The 16,847-nt window shown below is 45.0% G+C and overlaps 1 protein-coding gene across 1 annotated transcript in view; it reads left to right on the top strand.

The window, feature by feature from the left end:
* LOC144534009 (insulin receptor substrate 1-B) overlaps positions 1–16,847 on the top strand; it is a 42,696-nt gene that overhangs the window by 4,028 nt on the left and 21,821 nt on the right. Inside the window, exons 2-3 of the mRNA XM_078275607.1 lie at positions 5,596–5,897; positions 6,312–9,480. Coding sequence (XP_078131733.1) covers positions 5,596–5,897; positions 6,312–9,480 — 3,471 coding nt within the window. The remainder of the gene's footprint in view (positions 1–5,595; positions 5,898–6,311; positions 9,481–16,847) is intronic.

Below are 16,847 nucleotides of genomic sequence, written 5' to 3'. Positions count from 1 at the left end.
TATTCAAGGAAAACGATCATCAGATTAAACGATAATGAAACTAATCTTAAATTGCAGCGCTAACCAAGAGCAGCATCTAGCTGTCTATATCCATATCTATATCTATATCTATTCCTCCTTCAAAGCTCCAAGAAATGACATGTGAAACACAGAAACATCTGCTTCCTAATCCACAAACCTCAATATGAGCAGTTTTTCCTTCACTTCACTGTAAATCTGTTTTCCAGTTAGGTATAGTTTTGCCACTTTTAAGCACCACAAAACACATGCATTTGATGGCAGTGTGTTAGACTACAGAGCTACAGCCAATATCCAAAGCTCAGCAGATCACACCAAAACTCTCAAATCTGAAGTGATGTGAGGAAAATTGTTTTTTTCAGTGAACTGTGTATAGACAGACTTCTCTGTGGCTCTGAAGTGGTTTTATCCAGGAGTGTTGTTTGCCTGATCTGACCAATGAGATCTGGATCTCACTAGTGGCTCACCAAGCTGGCCGATTTAAACTTAAGCACTGCTCATCTCCCTAATTAGGCAGTAATTATTGTCTCGAGGGTCAGCCGCCGGTGGCACAGCAGATGCTGTGTGCTTGGAAAGTCAGAGAGGAGAGTCACAGGGGAAACCATAACATCTAAAGTTAAGAAAATGATCCGTGGTCTTTTTTTGAGTCTTTCCTGCTGATTTGTCCCAGCTCATTTAGTCCTCCAATCCAAGTTCAGCAACGGTGAGCTGCCTGCCACAGCTTATTTCCTCTGCATACATAGTTTGCGCACGTTAACACCCTGTAATTTCATTTAACACAACAAGCTGGCCAGCCAGGCTTTCGCCATTGGCCAGCTCTGGCTTGTTTGCGATGCAGCAGCTCCTTGCATCAGAGGTAACAGTGAAACATTGTGAGTCTGAAATGGCCTCGTGCACTCTTCTTCACGTCCAGCTGAGGCAGCCCGTAAATTAAGTGCTCGGGTTTGATCGACAGCAAAACAAGGCCAGGGGCAGCAAGATCCATTTAGTCAATGAGCGCTCCATATGTTGAGCAGGATAGAGCCCGCAGGGCTTTAAATGCATAGTAACCTTTTATTATCGTGAGCCGTATTGATTTCTGTTGGTTGATACCAGCCCATTACCGCTGTCCTAGTCGAGGTCAGGAAGTTCATGAATCAGCTTTACAGTGCGTGCATTAGAAAGAGACATGAGTGAAAACCTTCCTCATTGGCTGGTGTGCTACTCCTTTGGGAGATTCCCAGTCTTTGCAATCAATGTAAAAAATACTGTCTCATCTTTAGTTTGGGTTTCTTTCTTGTCAAAAATTGCCCATAAAAATCTAAAAGGCTTTTTGGAATGAGATCCAGAAATGGTCCAGTAAACTGAGGTGAAAATGGTTTAAAACATTTGGTCTCTCCACATCTTAGCACAAAGGAATGTATACAGGGTATTGAAGCGTTGGAGAGTTTCCTATTTTCTTTTGGACGCACACACTCTCCTACAAAATGCCTCAATACAGTGCTTTTAGATTTTTATATCCAACTGTTATAAATTAAATCCTCAATCCTATGAAGCCCTCTCTACAGCAATAATAAACAAGCCTGCTTTATAAAGAGTGGAACTGTGAAAAAAAAAAAAAGAAGCTCACTATTTTGGAAGTTAAGGCCATAGTAAGCTTAGTATTGTTCACAATACAATTGCCTGTTCTGACCTGATATTACTGAGACATTATGTTTACTGACTCTGAGCCAGGCTCACCAGCAAAGTCCAAGATGGCTGCCAGTTTGTTGAGAGCGTCTAAAATGATTTTGCAAGAGCTTCAGATTACTTTCACAGAGCTTTTTCATGTGTCTTGTCAAGGGACAGCAAACCTTGGATGCGTCACCAATAAGTGTGTGTGTGTGTGTGTGTGTGTGTGTGTGTGTGTGTGTGTGTGTGTGTGTGTGTTTTCCTCTGTCTAACACAGACCACATGTGAAATGAACCTCAGGCAGATGCTGGTGTCGAGGAGGCATTGTGTCCCTGAGTGTGGGCCCAGATAGGGGGATTACAGATGGTTGAGATGGTTGAAGAGATAGGAAGAAGAGGAGTTGAAAAAGAGGAAATCGGGCACAAGAGATTAGACCAACTGTTTTCACTGCTAGGTGGCTCACCCTCTTCTTTTTATCTCTTATATACATGCTAGGACAAAAAGCACACAGCTGTCTCCTATCAGGTAAACTGGTATGGCAGTGTGGGGGTGGTGTAGGGGGTACAGTAGCTGAGATAGGGGATAGAAAATGGTGTTTAGCCTTCAGAAGTTTCTGTGCAGAGTTTTTCTGTATTATGGCGCAGCACAGCACAGCATGCTAGGGCAATGAGGTCAGAAACATGAAACAGAACCTAGTGAGAGCCAGCCAGTTCACTGCCAGAGTAGTTTTCCCTGATTTACGGGGTGCATTAGCTAACTAAGAAGAGGGATTTTATTTTGAATCTTGCTTTGCATTTCAGTCAATCTTCCAGCAAATCAGAACAGTTTTCACAGAAATGCATTAAATAAAGGTTGCTGGAAATGAAAGGTGGTGGAGACAATATACTTTGATATACTCTGTCACTCATGGAGGAGCTGTCGATATCCCAGCAGGCATCTGGCAGCCCCATGGTAAATATCGCAGCTCTAAATACTAAACACACACACTCCCTTATAGCACGATAGAAAGCAAGGGAGGCACAGCTCATATTTAAAATCCCAGTTTGAGAAAATTAGGTTACATTATGGCCTCTTTATATGCGGCTTATGTTCTCAAGAGGGGCAGCTGGAGCATAGCAAATAAATGGCATGAATAGACAGCAGTGTTGGCCATGTAGGTTGCCATTAGCTACACGTAAGCCTGAAAGTTTCATGTGTGGTCGCGCCGAAAGCGAAGTAAACAACCTGCGTGTGAATAAGCCAGTGTAAGTTGTTTTCAGGTTGCTAAAAAGGGAATGCTGAAACTTTGAAATAAGTACAGTCACCTTGGATGAACTCATTGACCTGATATACACGCTACACCGCCCTTATTTAACCACCAAGCTCAATGCTGTGTGTGTGTGTGTGTGTGTGTGTGTGTGTGTGTGTGTGTGTGTGTGTGTGTGTGTGTGTGTGTTTTTCGTGGTGGGGAAAAATGTACAGCTTTCTTAACAGCCATCTCCGCTGAGCACCACGCTGCCGTGCAGGTCCCCCAGAGAAAAAGCCAGGGGCGATCTATAATTCATACGGCTCTGTGCAGGATCAACCCTAGCTTTATGTAACCATGAAGAAAGGTCTGTGATCTTCGATACGGGTAAATCAGTCTGCATCGCTGTAGAAGTCGGGGCTTTCGAGAGGCATCGATAAGTGTGCGCAGTCTGAGTGTCCCTGAGATCAAGGGTGTTTGTGTGTGGAAGTGCTGTTGGGCACAGCTGAGGTTTAAGGCAGCACTGACTGTACTCCAAACAAACACACTTGTGCTCTCCTAAAGACACGTCAAATGGGCTCTCGAAAAGGAAAAGGTACTCTTCGAGGAATGTGCTGCACTCTCAAGAACCAAAGAGCTGGGACATTAATTTTTTGATTAGATTTTTTTTCTTCTTTTATCCAAGCAATCTTAAAACAAACTTTTTCCTCCTTAAAGGTTCTTCTAAAAGTCCATTCTTTCCCTCTGATATCTCTTTGCAATCTCAAAGTCCTTCATTCCCTTGGTCCCCACTGAAAAATCCCCAAACCATCCCTTCCTGTTGTAAATCTAAATCGAGGAGGCAAACAGGGCTCCTTGCACACAGAAAAGCAGTGCATGAAACAGCCATGCATGGCCTTGAGTGAGTCATCTAATGTAGGGGGAGTGCCTCCACACACACACACAGCCACTAAGCCACAGCCTCCACGTCTTTCAACAAAACATCTATTCTAAGTCTCTTTCAAGTTGTGAGCGATCCTCCAATTTTGGGGAAGCAAACTGGAAGAAGACACTTCAGACCTCCTCCCTCCCTTTGCAATCACAAGTAAAAATGTTTTGGGAAGAGGATCTTGGGGAAATGTTTGTCACAACGGAATCTCGGCTATTATGGCGTCCACTGTGCATGCTGAGGCTTCTTGTCTACATATGGTTGTCATTGTAGGATTTGCAGCAGAGGCATGGGAAAGCATGCAGACATACAATCATATATTTGTGATTCTGTGGTCAGAGTGCACTGTGATTAGCATGGTTGGGCCAAAATCATTGCTTAAAGTAGAATACCACACAAACTTTGTGATTATATGATGTGTTTGTTAAAAAACAAAATCATCAATACTTCAATGCGCCAGATGTGTTAGTCTAATAAGGCAGGTGCTCATTTTTTTGCACAAAGAACATCCTGTTCCCATGAAGGGAACAGGTGAGTCTCCTAAGGTTTTTTTCTTCAGCCCTGTCATGAAGTTAATAGATTCTGTGTTGTAGATTTGTAGTTATCGTGCACAGATGTACCCAACCTGGCAGTTCGACAGGGAGAACTCATAACACGTGGTTTACGGGAGTGTCCGTGCTTAAGGAACATTTTAGGGTGGTCCCTTAACGAATAATAATAATAATCCACCCTAAAACATGTGTCACATCATGGTATTCCTTTAATCCTGGTCTTTTTAGTACACAGATGTGAGGTCCCTTGTGGCTGCAAGTTATATAGCTTAGAGGTAAATCTGTGATATACTCAGAGGCAGTGTCAGTGGTTGTTGACAATGAGTTGCACACACAGACTGTTACAGTCTATGATTGCACAGCATAAAAGAATTAAGGTAATTTTCTGGGTTCCTGCTTCAGATCTGTGAACAATAAGGTGACTCAGAACACCCAACTGGCAGCTAGATGTTGCATTAAGTCCCGGGGCCTTTGTATGGCCCCTTCCAGCCCAGGATCAAAACTCACCAAGAGCTTTTTCTCCTGTTTTTCCTCGCATAAGTAATTCTAGTAATAAACTGTCTGAATACAGAAACACAAAGGGTGACTGGACTGCCTGTACTCTCGCTAAGAGGCACTAGATTTTATTAGTTTACAAAGCCAGTTTATTGTTGGTAGAGCAGCTCCAGAAAATTGCTCTTGATGCGCTTATTGAGTGACTTGCTGTGAGGTTTCTGACTTATCTATTGGCATTGTTTGCTTTGGTTTTTCCGAAAAGATTCACTTGTTAAGCTTTTTCCAAGTTGGTTCACTTATGTTTTTCCCCCAACGGTTGCTTTTCTTTCAAAGTCAGCATTATTGTGCGGGGCTTCAGTTGTTGTGTGTGTGTGTGTGTGTGTGTGTGTGTGTGTGTGTGTGTGTGTGTGTGTGTGTGTGTGTGTGTGTGTGTGTGTGTGTGTGGTTAGTACTGGAGCCTGCAGGTACAGTGAGCAGGTCTCACAAGCTCCTGCATGCTCCGTTTGAACTCAGATCTGGTTTAAAATCAGTGAAAAGCTCAATATCAGCAGAGTTTACATAATAAAGGCACCTTGCCCTCCACAAACGGGTTAATACTGGTGGTATCACCTGGTGTTCCTTTTGTTCACAGGGACATGAAGGTCATGTCAGTGCTTTGTTTATAAATCCTCCTTTAAAACACAAACTCAAAAACCTTTCAATCTCCTGTCTCTGTTCTGTCCCTGTAGGTAAAATCCCCACTGACAATGAGGAAGGGGGGGACTATGGCGTGCCCAATCCCGGCCCTGCATTCAAAGAGGTTTGGCAGGTGAAAGTGTGGCCCAAAGGCCTGGGTCAAGCCAAGAACTTGGTGGGCATCTATCGCCTTTGCCTGACTGACAAGACTGTCAATTTTGTCAAGCTCAACTCTGATGCTGCTGCCGTAGTGCTGCAGCTGATGAACGTCCGACGCTGCGGCCATTCAGAAAACTTTTTCTTCGTCGAGGTGGGGCGCTCAGCCGTGACAGGCCCGGGCGAGTTCTGGATGCAGGTGAGCCTGTAATCTGCAGTCCCCTTTATGTTGAGAGTTGCACCCTCACATATTCGTAAAGAGCCTATAATCAACAGAGTCAGAGAAACCGTAAAGTTACCCAACATCACGGTAACATTTAACTAGAGTGAACTCTAGTTAAATGTGAACTGTAGTTCAATGAATGCCAGAAAGCATTCAAATTAAAGAAAGAGCAACCAGTATTTGACCTGTCCTGATTTGAAGATACTCCTTAAATACAAATTAAATTGAAATGCAGACATGGTTTTCCATGAGAATTAGAAATGTAAATGTCCACAGAACATCTCTCAGTGGTTTGATTTGTAACTAAGAATGAATTCACAAATAAATCTACCAGAATTATGAAATGAGTTCACTCTTTGAGGTTTTTTTTTTTTTTTTGCCCTGTCTTAGGTGGATGATTCGGTGGTGGCCCAGAACATGCATGAAACCTTGCTAGAGGCTATGAAGGCACTGAGCGAGGAGTTCCGCCAACGCAGCAAGTCTCAGTCGAACTCTGGCCCTGGAGGAGGTGCTACTGCTTCTAACCCCATCAGTGTTCCCTCACGCCGCCATCACCCGAACCCTCCTCCCAGCCAGGTGGGCTTCACCCGTCGGCCCCGAACTGAGCCTCCGGGGGGAGTTAACAGTGGAGCAGGGGTCAACAGTGCCAGTGCTTCTCCCACCCCACGGCATAGCTTCCCGAGGTCTCCCACTGCTAATGACGGGGGGAAAGGTGAGGATGGAATAGCAGGCAGCACACCACTCCAAGGGCCGTGCTCCAGCCCATCCACAAATGGGTCTTGCTCGACCACCCCAATCCTCAGGTCAAAGTCAGCCCGTTCATCCGCCACCACAGCTGCTAAAACTTCTCTTGGGTTGATGCGTTCCATCTCCACACCAGCACCATCTCCAGCCCCAAGCCTCTCATCTAGCTCTGGGCATGGCTCTGAGTTTGGAGGCGTGACATCTGCTAGTGCTGGTCCAGGGTCTGGTGCCTATAGTCATGTCCCCTCCCATCGCGCCTCTGTCTCAGGCTCACCCAGTGACTATGGCTCTTCAGACGAGTATGGCTCTAGTCCTGGGGATCACACTCTCCGAGCCTCCCTGAGCCTCCCTGGAAGCTCTGTTGGTAGCGCTTGCAGTCAGTCCCATGGTGAGGAGGGAGCCAACTATATCCTGATGGGCCAACGTAGTGGTGGCGGTGGTAGCAGCAGTAACCAAGGGAGCTTGACATGCAGATCCTTGCCAGCACCAGGAACCCCAGCCTGTGGCTCCCAGCCACAAACCAGGAGAGTGCTGCGTCGCTCCTCTAGCCGCGAATGTGAGGCTGAACGTAGGCTGCTGAGCAAGCGGGCTTCATTACCTCCTATGGCCCTGGAGAGGCTGGCCCCACGTCAACGCAGAGCTGAGGAGCCTGCAGATGAAGATTCGGCCGATTATGCCATCATGTCCAGAAGCACCAGCCGCGAGTCCTTTGCTTCCACCTCCTCTTCCACACAGAGGGAATCTGTCATGGGTTCTGGATCAGCAGGAGGAGGTGGAGGGTACTTGGATGTGGCCGGTGAGTTCAAAAGTGAAGTGGGTGGAGGAGCAAGTGGTAGTGTAGATATAGGTGTGGACACTGGGTACATGTCCATGCTGCCTGGCGTCACTCAGCCTCCAGTATCCCTGTCCCAATCATTGGCTGTCTCTGTTCCAGACTCGGATTCCAAACCTCCTGATGATTACATGGCCATGACCCCGAACAACAGCGTGTCCCCACCACAGCAGATCCGGCCTCCACCAGCTTCTGATGGCTATATGATAATGTCCCCCAATAGCAGCTGCTCCCCTGATCAGCGTGGAGGTCTCTCTGGAGGGGCTTGGGTGGGCAGTGATAGTGCAGACAGCAGGGCAGGCAGTGACTATATGAACATGTCTCCAATCAGTGCACGTTCTGTAAATGGCAGCCCCCCACCTGCTGAGCACACCGGTCATTTGGAGACCAGTTCTCAACAGCAAGCCCCCAAGATGGTGTATTCTTACTATTCCCTTCCCCGCTCATATAAACATAACCCCTCTGCTGGACACTTTGAGGATGTGCCCGGACGAGGCAGAAGGCCCAGTGGGAGTTGTAGTAGGGGAATGGGTGGAGGTAGGACTATGGAGGGGCGTCAAGAGCAAACAGTAGCAGGCAATTCAGTAGTTGGACGCCACCTATCACTCTCCTCTTCCTCATACTCCTCCAGCTCAGCCAGCAGCGAGAGCCTTGGGGAGAGTGAGGACCGAGCTACACAGGCAGTGAGCACCATTGCTGGGGGAGCTCAGTCCAAAGATGGGAGTAAGCTCCAGCAGAAACGAGGCTCTGGTGGATTGTCCAAGCAGGGTAGCCATAGTAGGAGCAGACCAGTGAGCCTGTTTGTTGATGTATCCAAGGCTAACACCCTTCCTAGGGTCCGTGAGAATCCCCTGCCCCCAGAACCTAAGAGCCCTGGGGAGTATGTAAGCATTGAGTTTAAGGGGGAGAAGAGCAGCCAGACTGGGGTTGGAGGAGGGCGGGGCAGGGGTCTCAGGCATGGCTTATCACTGCCTCATGGCTCAAGCAGCAATTATCCTCAACACAGGCCAACGTCTTGCTTAGGGAACTTTATCTCCCTCTCCCGTAGCCCCTCTGCCCCCATCACTCCCCCAGCTGCCTCTGAGTATGTCAACATGGACTTGGGCCCTTCCCCGTCCCCCTCACCCCTCTCCCTTACCCCACTAGTTTTCCCCTCTTTCCATACCCCTCCCACGCCACCAACTCTTGCTCATGCCCCCAAAGCCTGTGTTGAGGGAACTACTGGCCCTTGTGAAGAGGGGGCCGAAGTGGCCGAGGCCCCACTTAGGAAAAGCAGAGAAAGTGCCCCATCAGTGTCTGAGTCCCCAACATCCTGTGGCGACTACACTGAGATGGCCTTCCCTAGGTCATCATCTAGTGTCTCCCCCAAAGCCCTGTCCCCCACCAGGACTGATCCTTCTGTTCCAGTGCTATCACGGGGTCTAGACTTCCCCCTAGCCAAACCTGGACCCAACCCAGACCACGGGGCTAAAGTTATTCGGGCCGACCCCCAAGGACGCAGACGGCACTGTTCAGAAACCTTCCTTGCCCCGCCTTCCCTCCCCACTTCTACCTCTACTTCCTCTTCTTCTACTGCCTCCCTCTTTCCAGAACACGCCCAAGCTGTGGCCCGCCGGCTGGGTTTTGAAAGCATGCTGTGGGGGAATGGTGCTGTGACTGATAATCCCACTCAGTTCGCCCTCCCTGGACAGCAGTCCCTTCCCACAAACACTCAGACTTCATCCACAGAGCAAGGCCTTAACTACATAGACTTGGACTTGGCCAACAAAGAGGGCCACCATTTGGGCCAGGATGGACCTTCAGGTAGCCAGGCCCCCTCTCGCCTCTTCTCTGTACTGGGTGGAGGTTCTGGGGTCGGGGGAGTGGGCGCAGCAGTTGGCAGCAGCAGCAGCAGCAGCTCAACACTCAACACTTACGCCAGCATTGACTTCTACAAATCAGAGGAGCTGCGAACGCATCAGAATGGAAACAAGGAGGGTACAGGTAAGAGTTGCCTTTTATTCTTTTAAAACACCTTTGTTAGACTGTGTTTAGGATCATGTCTCTTTACTTTTCCCATCACACAAACTCTGTAAAATACTCCGTGATCTCTCTCTCTCTCTTTAAGAATACACTTTCAAGATAATCCAATGGCGCACAGCCTCCTTTGCCATTTATGCTTGTGGTCCAAAGTCACCTGGCTCCAGATTAGAACACACCGGTCTGATTTGTATGTCTGTCTGCATAATCCACAATATGAGATATCGATCGGCTGCTCAGACAGTTCATAAATAAATTTCCTTCTCTGGGGCTTGGTGTACTTCTAAAGGCATATGCACACTTTTTACCTTATGTGATTATGTAAGGTGCCAAAGGCCAGACAACCCTATCGGAATATCAATGAATATCGATATTTTGGAAATGGCTATTGATCACCTCGAGGCGTGCTTTCAGTGTTTCGATGCAGATTCAGGTGACGTTTGTTATACATATATCCGAATGCTCCAGGTGAGCCACTGTTTTCCAATGAGGAGAGTGGCCGCTCACAACTCTCTGCAGTGCTACTGCAGAACAAAGGAAATCATTCAGACCTTCAAGTTCAGAAAAGTTTGAGTTTGATAAATATGAGTAGAAGAAAGCAGTGGAGGAGAAAAATGATTCTTCCATCAATTCAGATTGTTTTGTTATTTTATGAGTTTCCAGAACCCGTCAACTTCAAAATGATGATGTTATGAAGGAAAGTGTGCAAGCATTCAAGTGGGGTTGCCAGGTTTGTAGATGTGGCTATAAGAATATTGTTTACTATGATTTGTACACTGCTTAATCCAGGCAGAAAGCTGTGGTTGTTTAGTTTGGCCGACAACAGGGCTTTTTTTTTTTCCTGTGGTCACATATTAGAATGCATCCACAAAAGTCTACTTATTTGGTAGGAAGAGAGTTCAATAAGGCCATATGATGAATTTCCATTGTATTTACATTTTCTTCCTGCTGTGTGGGGCAATTCTTTGCTGTGGGGGATCACCACAGCTAAACAATGCCTCAACTAGGTCACTGTGAGACGTTTCCTCATTGAAAAACATTCTCTTTGAGCCACTGTCTGCACCAAATTGGCTCGTTAAGAAATAGACGCCTGCAGTTTAAACAGATAGACAAACATTTAAATGGAGATGTGGATTTATATGCATCAGTAAAACACTCAGTTGTCTTACTTAACCTTCCACAGTGGGGCTCTTGTGATGAATGCATCCTGCCAAGCCTTGTTGTTTATTTAGCCCTGCTAGCTTCAACGTGATTTGTGCTGACGGTTGTGTCAGACTTAAACCTCATGGGTTTTTGTGGTAAACATGTCATTGCTTTGCTCCACAGTTGGAATTAATGAAGAATTTGAGGCATTAGCAAAAAAATCATCATAGGATTTAGCGGTGAGTGCAGCACGGTTGAGCTCAACAGTTGTTTAGTTTTTTACATTCCACATATGGAAATGAACCATCAGCCTGCATCCATACGTTGCTGTGTTGGTTTTATTGGGAAGTGGAGGCCATGTTGGTGGAAGCAGGCGGTGTTGTTCGGTGTATTTTAAATATAAAAGCTAGCAGGCTACCACAGTGGGACCATATGGGCTCTGGCTGCAGAGTATGCCAGCGGGGCAGCGTGGGGGAGAATGTTACACATTGGCTGTGAATGTTGAGATGGGGCCAGTGTTTCACTCACACATCTCTCAAATGCCTCTGTACAGTGTTCCCCCTCCTTTCATCCCTCCAGTCCGCCTCCCTCTCTTTCCTCCTCCAATAAATGATCCTTTTGTTCGAGTGTTTTTGCCCGCGGTGGGCTGGCAGGCCTCAGCAGGGCCGAGCCCCAAGACTAGCGGACTCAACAGTTTTCTCTTGCAGTCCATAATTTGGGTCCTTTCTATTTCTTACCTTATTTTACTCTTTATTGCTGTCTTAGCTTTATTTGCCTACTTGTCCTCGCACTTATTCATTCTACAATTTTTGTCCTCATCTGACATCCAGTCTGTCAGATTTTTGAAATTCCTTCCCTCCCTTCTCTTCACCACACATACTGTTCACATTTTTTTCACCAAAACATCTCCTGTCTTACGCCTTTCGTCCTACTTCCTTTTTACATTGTGTTCACTCCAGCCTTTAAACACTTGCAGAGACACTTAAAAATAGGTTTAAGTGTCGCACTGAGACGTTTTCCTTTTGCTGTAGAGACAGCAACCAGAGAGAGAGAGAGACAAAAACCAAAATGAAAAGGGAAAATGCAAAGATGGTACATAGCGACCAATCTATCTGTTACTACAAACAAAATACAGTTTAGAAACGATGAATTATCCTGTCTGTTTGGATCCTGTTTGCTTTTTTTTAAGAATTCTGATCTCTGTAGTTACAAGGATTCTTTCGCCCATCAAGAACCAGCTTGTATAGAAAAAGAGTGTGTGTATGTCTCAGGGCTGCATACCTTTGGCATGGCAAAGGCTAAATTTGAACATCAGTAGTGGGACTTGTGCCAAAAACAATCCTATTTGACACTGGTTATGTAATATGTCGTGTAAAAATAACCTCATGATTTAGATAATGAGGAAAAGTGTGATCTATTTCACTCCAAATAATGTCCTGGAAATAAAATGAATCTACAAGAAATGTGCCATGCGTGTGCTTTGTCGCCCTGCGGCAAACATTTTAAGGCTGCGTGTCTTTGTGTAGACAATACGAGTATCTGTGTTGATGCGGTGGCTTTTTATGAAGTTCAGCCAAAGTGTGAGAGACAGTGGCTGTGATGTGAGTATTTCACTTAGCTGTGTGGATCTTTGCGTGTGTGTTGGTGTTTCTCTGCATAATGAGTGAGTGTTGTGACCTTCAGCAGAATGGTGTGAAACATTAGTTTATGAAGTGGAGAGTATTTTCTGGGACAAAATGTTAATAGATGAAATCAGCCACCACTTCCACACTCTTCTCCAGAAAAATCTGGTGAGAGAATTTTATTATCCGCACTTCAAGCTGTCCCTTAACTTTATTTCTTTACCATCTGGAGGAGGATGTGTGTGCCAATCTCAAAATAACCTGTAGTCTTTTTAACATTCCTTTCCTGGGACACACTACATCAAAGAGGAAGATGTCTGAATGGTAGATTCATAATGTTAAATTTAGCCTAGATGTATGATTATTATGATGATATTGGAAACTTTGTTGTTCACAGAAGCGGAACTGTTTACATTGTTTACTTTTGGCTAATTGGGCAAAAATCATGCATCCCTGACTAATTGATATACAGTGGATGTGTGTGCATGCACTGTGAAATCTTATTATTTGCAAATATTTTCTAGTGTATCTTTTCTTAGTTTTTATCACTTGTCAAGATGTTACACAGATACATGTTATAAATAGATTTTCATAGCTTATTTCTTGCATTCAATGCACTGTCTTTTTAGGGAAAAATGCCAAACATTGTCAGGAATTAATGGTCAATTAGTTGGATGTTAGTCCAGGAAGGGTTGGGCAAGATTCCTTCATGCATAACTGGTATTCTTTCGGATGTTTCATACGCAAATGTTTTAACAGCAGCGATGTTGTGTATTGTTTAGGGTCCTTGCCACCGTGAGACAAATCAGCATTGCAAACTGAACATGTACAGTGGGGAGAACAAGTATTTTATACACTGCCGATTTTGCAGGGTTTCCCACTTACAAAGCATGTAGAAGTCTGTAATTTTTATCATAGGTACTCTTCAACTGTGAGTGACGGAATCTAAAACAAAAATCCAGAAAATCACATTGTATGAATTTTAAGTAATTAATTTGCATTTTATTGCATGACATAAGTATTTGATACATCAGAAAAGCAGAACTTAATATTTTTTTTATTTTTTATATCTTTGTTTGCAATTACAGAGATCATACGTTTCCTGTAGTTCTTGACAAGGTTTGCACACACTGCAGCAGGGATTTTGGCCCACTCCTCCATACAGACCTTCTCCAGATCCTTCAGATTTTGGGGCTGTCGCTGGGCAATACGGACTTTCAGCTCCCTCCAAAGATTTTCTATTGGGTTCAGGTCTGGAGACTGCCTAGGCCACTCCAGGACCTTGAGATGCTTCTTACGGAGCCACTCCTTAGTTGCCCTGGCTGTGTGTTTAGGATCGTTGTCATGCTGGAAGACCCAGCCACGACCCATCTTCAATGCTCTTACTGAGGGAAGGAGGTTGTTGGCCAAGATCTCGCGATACATGGCCCCATCCATCCTCCCCTCAATACGGTGCAGTCGTCCTGTCACCTTTGCAGAAAAGCATCCCCAAAGAATGATGTATCCACCTCCATGCTTCATGGTTAGGATGGTGTTCTTGGGGTTGTACTCATCCTTCTTCTTCTTCCAAACACAGCGAGTGGAGTTTAGACCAAAAAGCTCTTTTTTTGTCTCATCAGACCACATGACCTTCTCCCATTCCTCCTCTGGATCATCCAGATGGTCATTGGCAAACTTCAGACGGGCCTGGACATGCGCTGGCTTGAGCAGGGGGACCTTGCGTGCGCTACAGGATTTTAATCCATGACGGCGTAGTGTGTTACTAATGGTTTTCTTTGAGACTGTGGTCCCAGCTCTCTTCAGGTCATTGACCAGGTCCTGCCGTGTAGTTCTGTTCTGATCCCTCACCTTCCTCATGATCATTCTGATTGCTTGCCTATTGTCCTGTAGCCCATCCCAGCCTTGTGCAGGTCTAAAATGTTATCCCTGATGTCCTTACACAGCTCTCTGGTCTTGGCCATTGTGGAGAGGTTGCAGTCTGTTTGATTGAGTGTGTGGACAGGTGTCTTTTATACTGGTAACAAGTTCAAACAGGTGCAGTTAATACAGGTAATGAGTGGAGAACAGGAGAGCTTCTTAAATAAAAACTAACAGGTCTGTGAGAGTCGGAATTCTTACTGGTTGGTAAGTGATCAAATACTTATGTCATGCAATAAAATGCAAATTAATTATTTAAAAATCATACAATATGATTTTCTGGATTTTTACTTGTTCTCCCCACTGTAGCTCTACTTGAATGGCCAATTCTTTTGACTGAAAGTACTGCCAAACAACACTGTTTCTGCTCACGAGTTCCATTTTCACTTCTCACAGCCTACTTCATTGAATGGTCCACCTACGTAAACACCGTCCCCGTAATCAATGGCGACGTCATTACGTCGACCAGCAAGCATAGGTTTCGGTTCGGTGGAAACAAATTCTAAGGTTCGGCAGAAACCAAACCCCGTTTAAAAAGCCCAATATTCGGCCAAATCCTGGATTCGGTGCATCCCTGGTCTTATTTTCACTTTGGCAATCACATTGTGCTCACCTAAGTACTCAACAAAAGTAATTACCGGCTGGAAAGAAGCAGTCACAGTCACATGATCAGACAGGTTGTAAACAGGCCATATGTTTGTCTCTTAAACACTGTATTTGGTATTGAAACGGATAGTGAGCAGCACAGTGGAAATGTCAGTAATGATCTATTCCACAGGTGCCACAACAATGGGAAGTATAGGACACAATAACTTTAGTTTTTTCCAAATAAGTTTCTATCTAATAATGATAATAAAAATATATAATATGATGTCAGCAATGAACTTGAATGAAAAAAGAAATGATGGCCAAGAATGAGGAAAAAAAAGTAGGGAAAATACTGTTAGTTTATTTGATCATTTAATCATTAAACTGATTGTACTTAATGAGTCCATGTTGTAACAAAATACAAATTCCACTGCACCAAAAAAGGCACAGTTTTCCTTATGCAGCTGACAGACTTCTCCCGCTGGGTGTGTAATCTAGGGCAACAGACTTACAGCACTACTAGTGTTATGTAAAACAATCACGTGGACGGGACATGACCCCCAATAGGGTGAGGCTCAGGGGTGTGTGTGTGTGTGTGTGTGTGTGTGTGTGTGTGGGGGGGGTTTATCTGTTGTGCTCTTTTAACCTGGTTTGTGCCATGTGCAGAAGGCAGACTGAGCGCCAGTCTGCTCTGTAGAGTTAGCCTCAGTGACGCACAGCTCCGCTCATATTTATGCAGTGTGTAAATGCACACAGATGTGGAGCTGAAACGGCAGAAGCCAAGGCAGGTATTTAACTTTTAAAAGTGCATTGCATTTCTCGCCAGTTTATTAATAAATTGGATCTTATTTTTATATTTGCAGCAGCTTTATTTTCTCTAAGTTAGTATTCATTTACTAAGTGTGACCCCTTTGAGATCAAGGAAGAAAAAGCTAAAAGACCAACCACAATGTATTTAGTTAAAGCTAAATAAAAGGAATTTCAGATTTTGACTACTAATTAGCCTCCCAGACGTCTGTATTAGACTGTTATATAATCAACTGTATGGATATGAAAAGCATGGGAGGTACATCCCTGCTTCTTATTATTACATAATCCATATAAAGATAGAAATTAGCTTAATTTTCTGCGCATTGCAACTTTCCTTTCATTAGCCTAATTACAGCATTACACAACTGATTTGCTCCCCTGGGAAGATGCAGCACAACCTGCTTAGTTACATGAGGACAACAGAGAGTATAGAAAGAGACTGAATCCATTTCTTAGCCAGTTTGAGTAAACAAAAGCCATATTTCAGTGTTTATCCAATATTTTCCCCACACATTTAGACAGGTTTCTTTGGACAATACCACAAAATGGAGGATCTTTTTTTTTTTTTTTTTCTGTTAAAGTCAAGAACGTTTAGTTCTCTGAAGTCTGGTTTGCTTTGTTTGGGTGGTCTGTTCAGGGAGTCACGAACTCACACAGCGGCACATAGCAACAACTCTTCTCTGTTTGGGGTTTTAGGAAGTGCTGAAGGTTGTGTGTGCGTGTGTGTCCGTCCCCACCATGTTGTTGTTGTATGTTTATTAGAGGACTCGAAGGCTGAGACGTTTTTTTCCCCCCACTGACTTCAAGCAAAGACCATGTGATGAGGTCATCCGTGTGTGCCGCAACGGCAGCATCAGCTCATTACGGGCCCTAGCCTCTGTGCAATTAGGTGAATCTGAGGGCTAGAGGAGTCATATGAGTTGAACGCTAACACACACACACACACACGCACACATACAGCTTTGTGACAGATGATCGAGTTGTCACACACACCGCTACGAGGCCGCACATGGAGCAGCTCTCAACCGTAGAAAAGTCCTGGTGAACTCTGGTTTCTCACAGGACTCTTCTGCTTTTTTTCTGCTGTATTTAGAGCTTTCTCCAAAGTTGTATGAGCCGATATAAGTCTGTAGTGCAAGATGGTCCGCACTGGCTGTTGAGTGACACCACAAGTGTCTTTGCAACCACATCTGGCGCCATCGTGGAGATCCACTGGGGAGATTTTGCTGTCTGAAAACAATGTGCTAAATA

Source organism: Sander vitreus, chromosome 19 (genome assembly GCF_031162955.1).
Source record: "Sander vitreus isolate 19-12246 chromosome 19, sanVit1, whole genome shotgun sequence".
NCBI classification, from domain to species: Eukaryota; Metazoa; Chordata; class Actinopteri; order Perciformes; family Percidae; genus Sander; species Sander vitreus.
The sequence above is the reverse complement of the archived record's forward strand: the minus strand, read 5'-3'. Positions and strand labels throughout refer to the sequence as shown.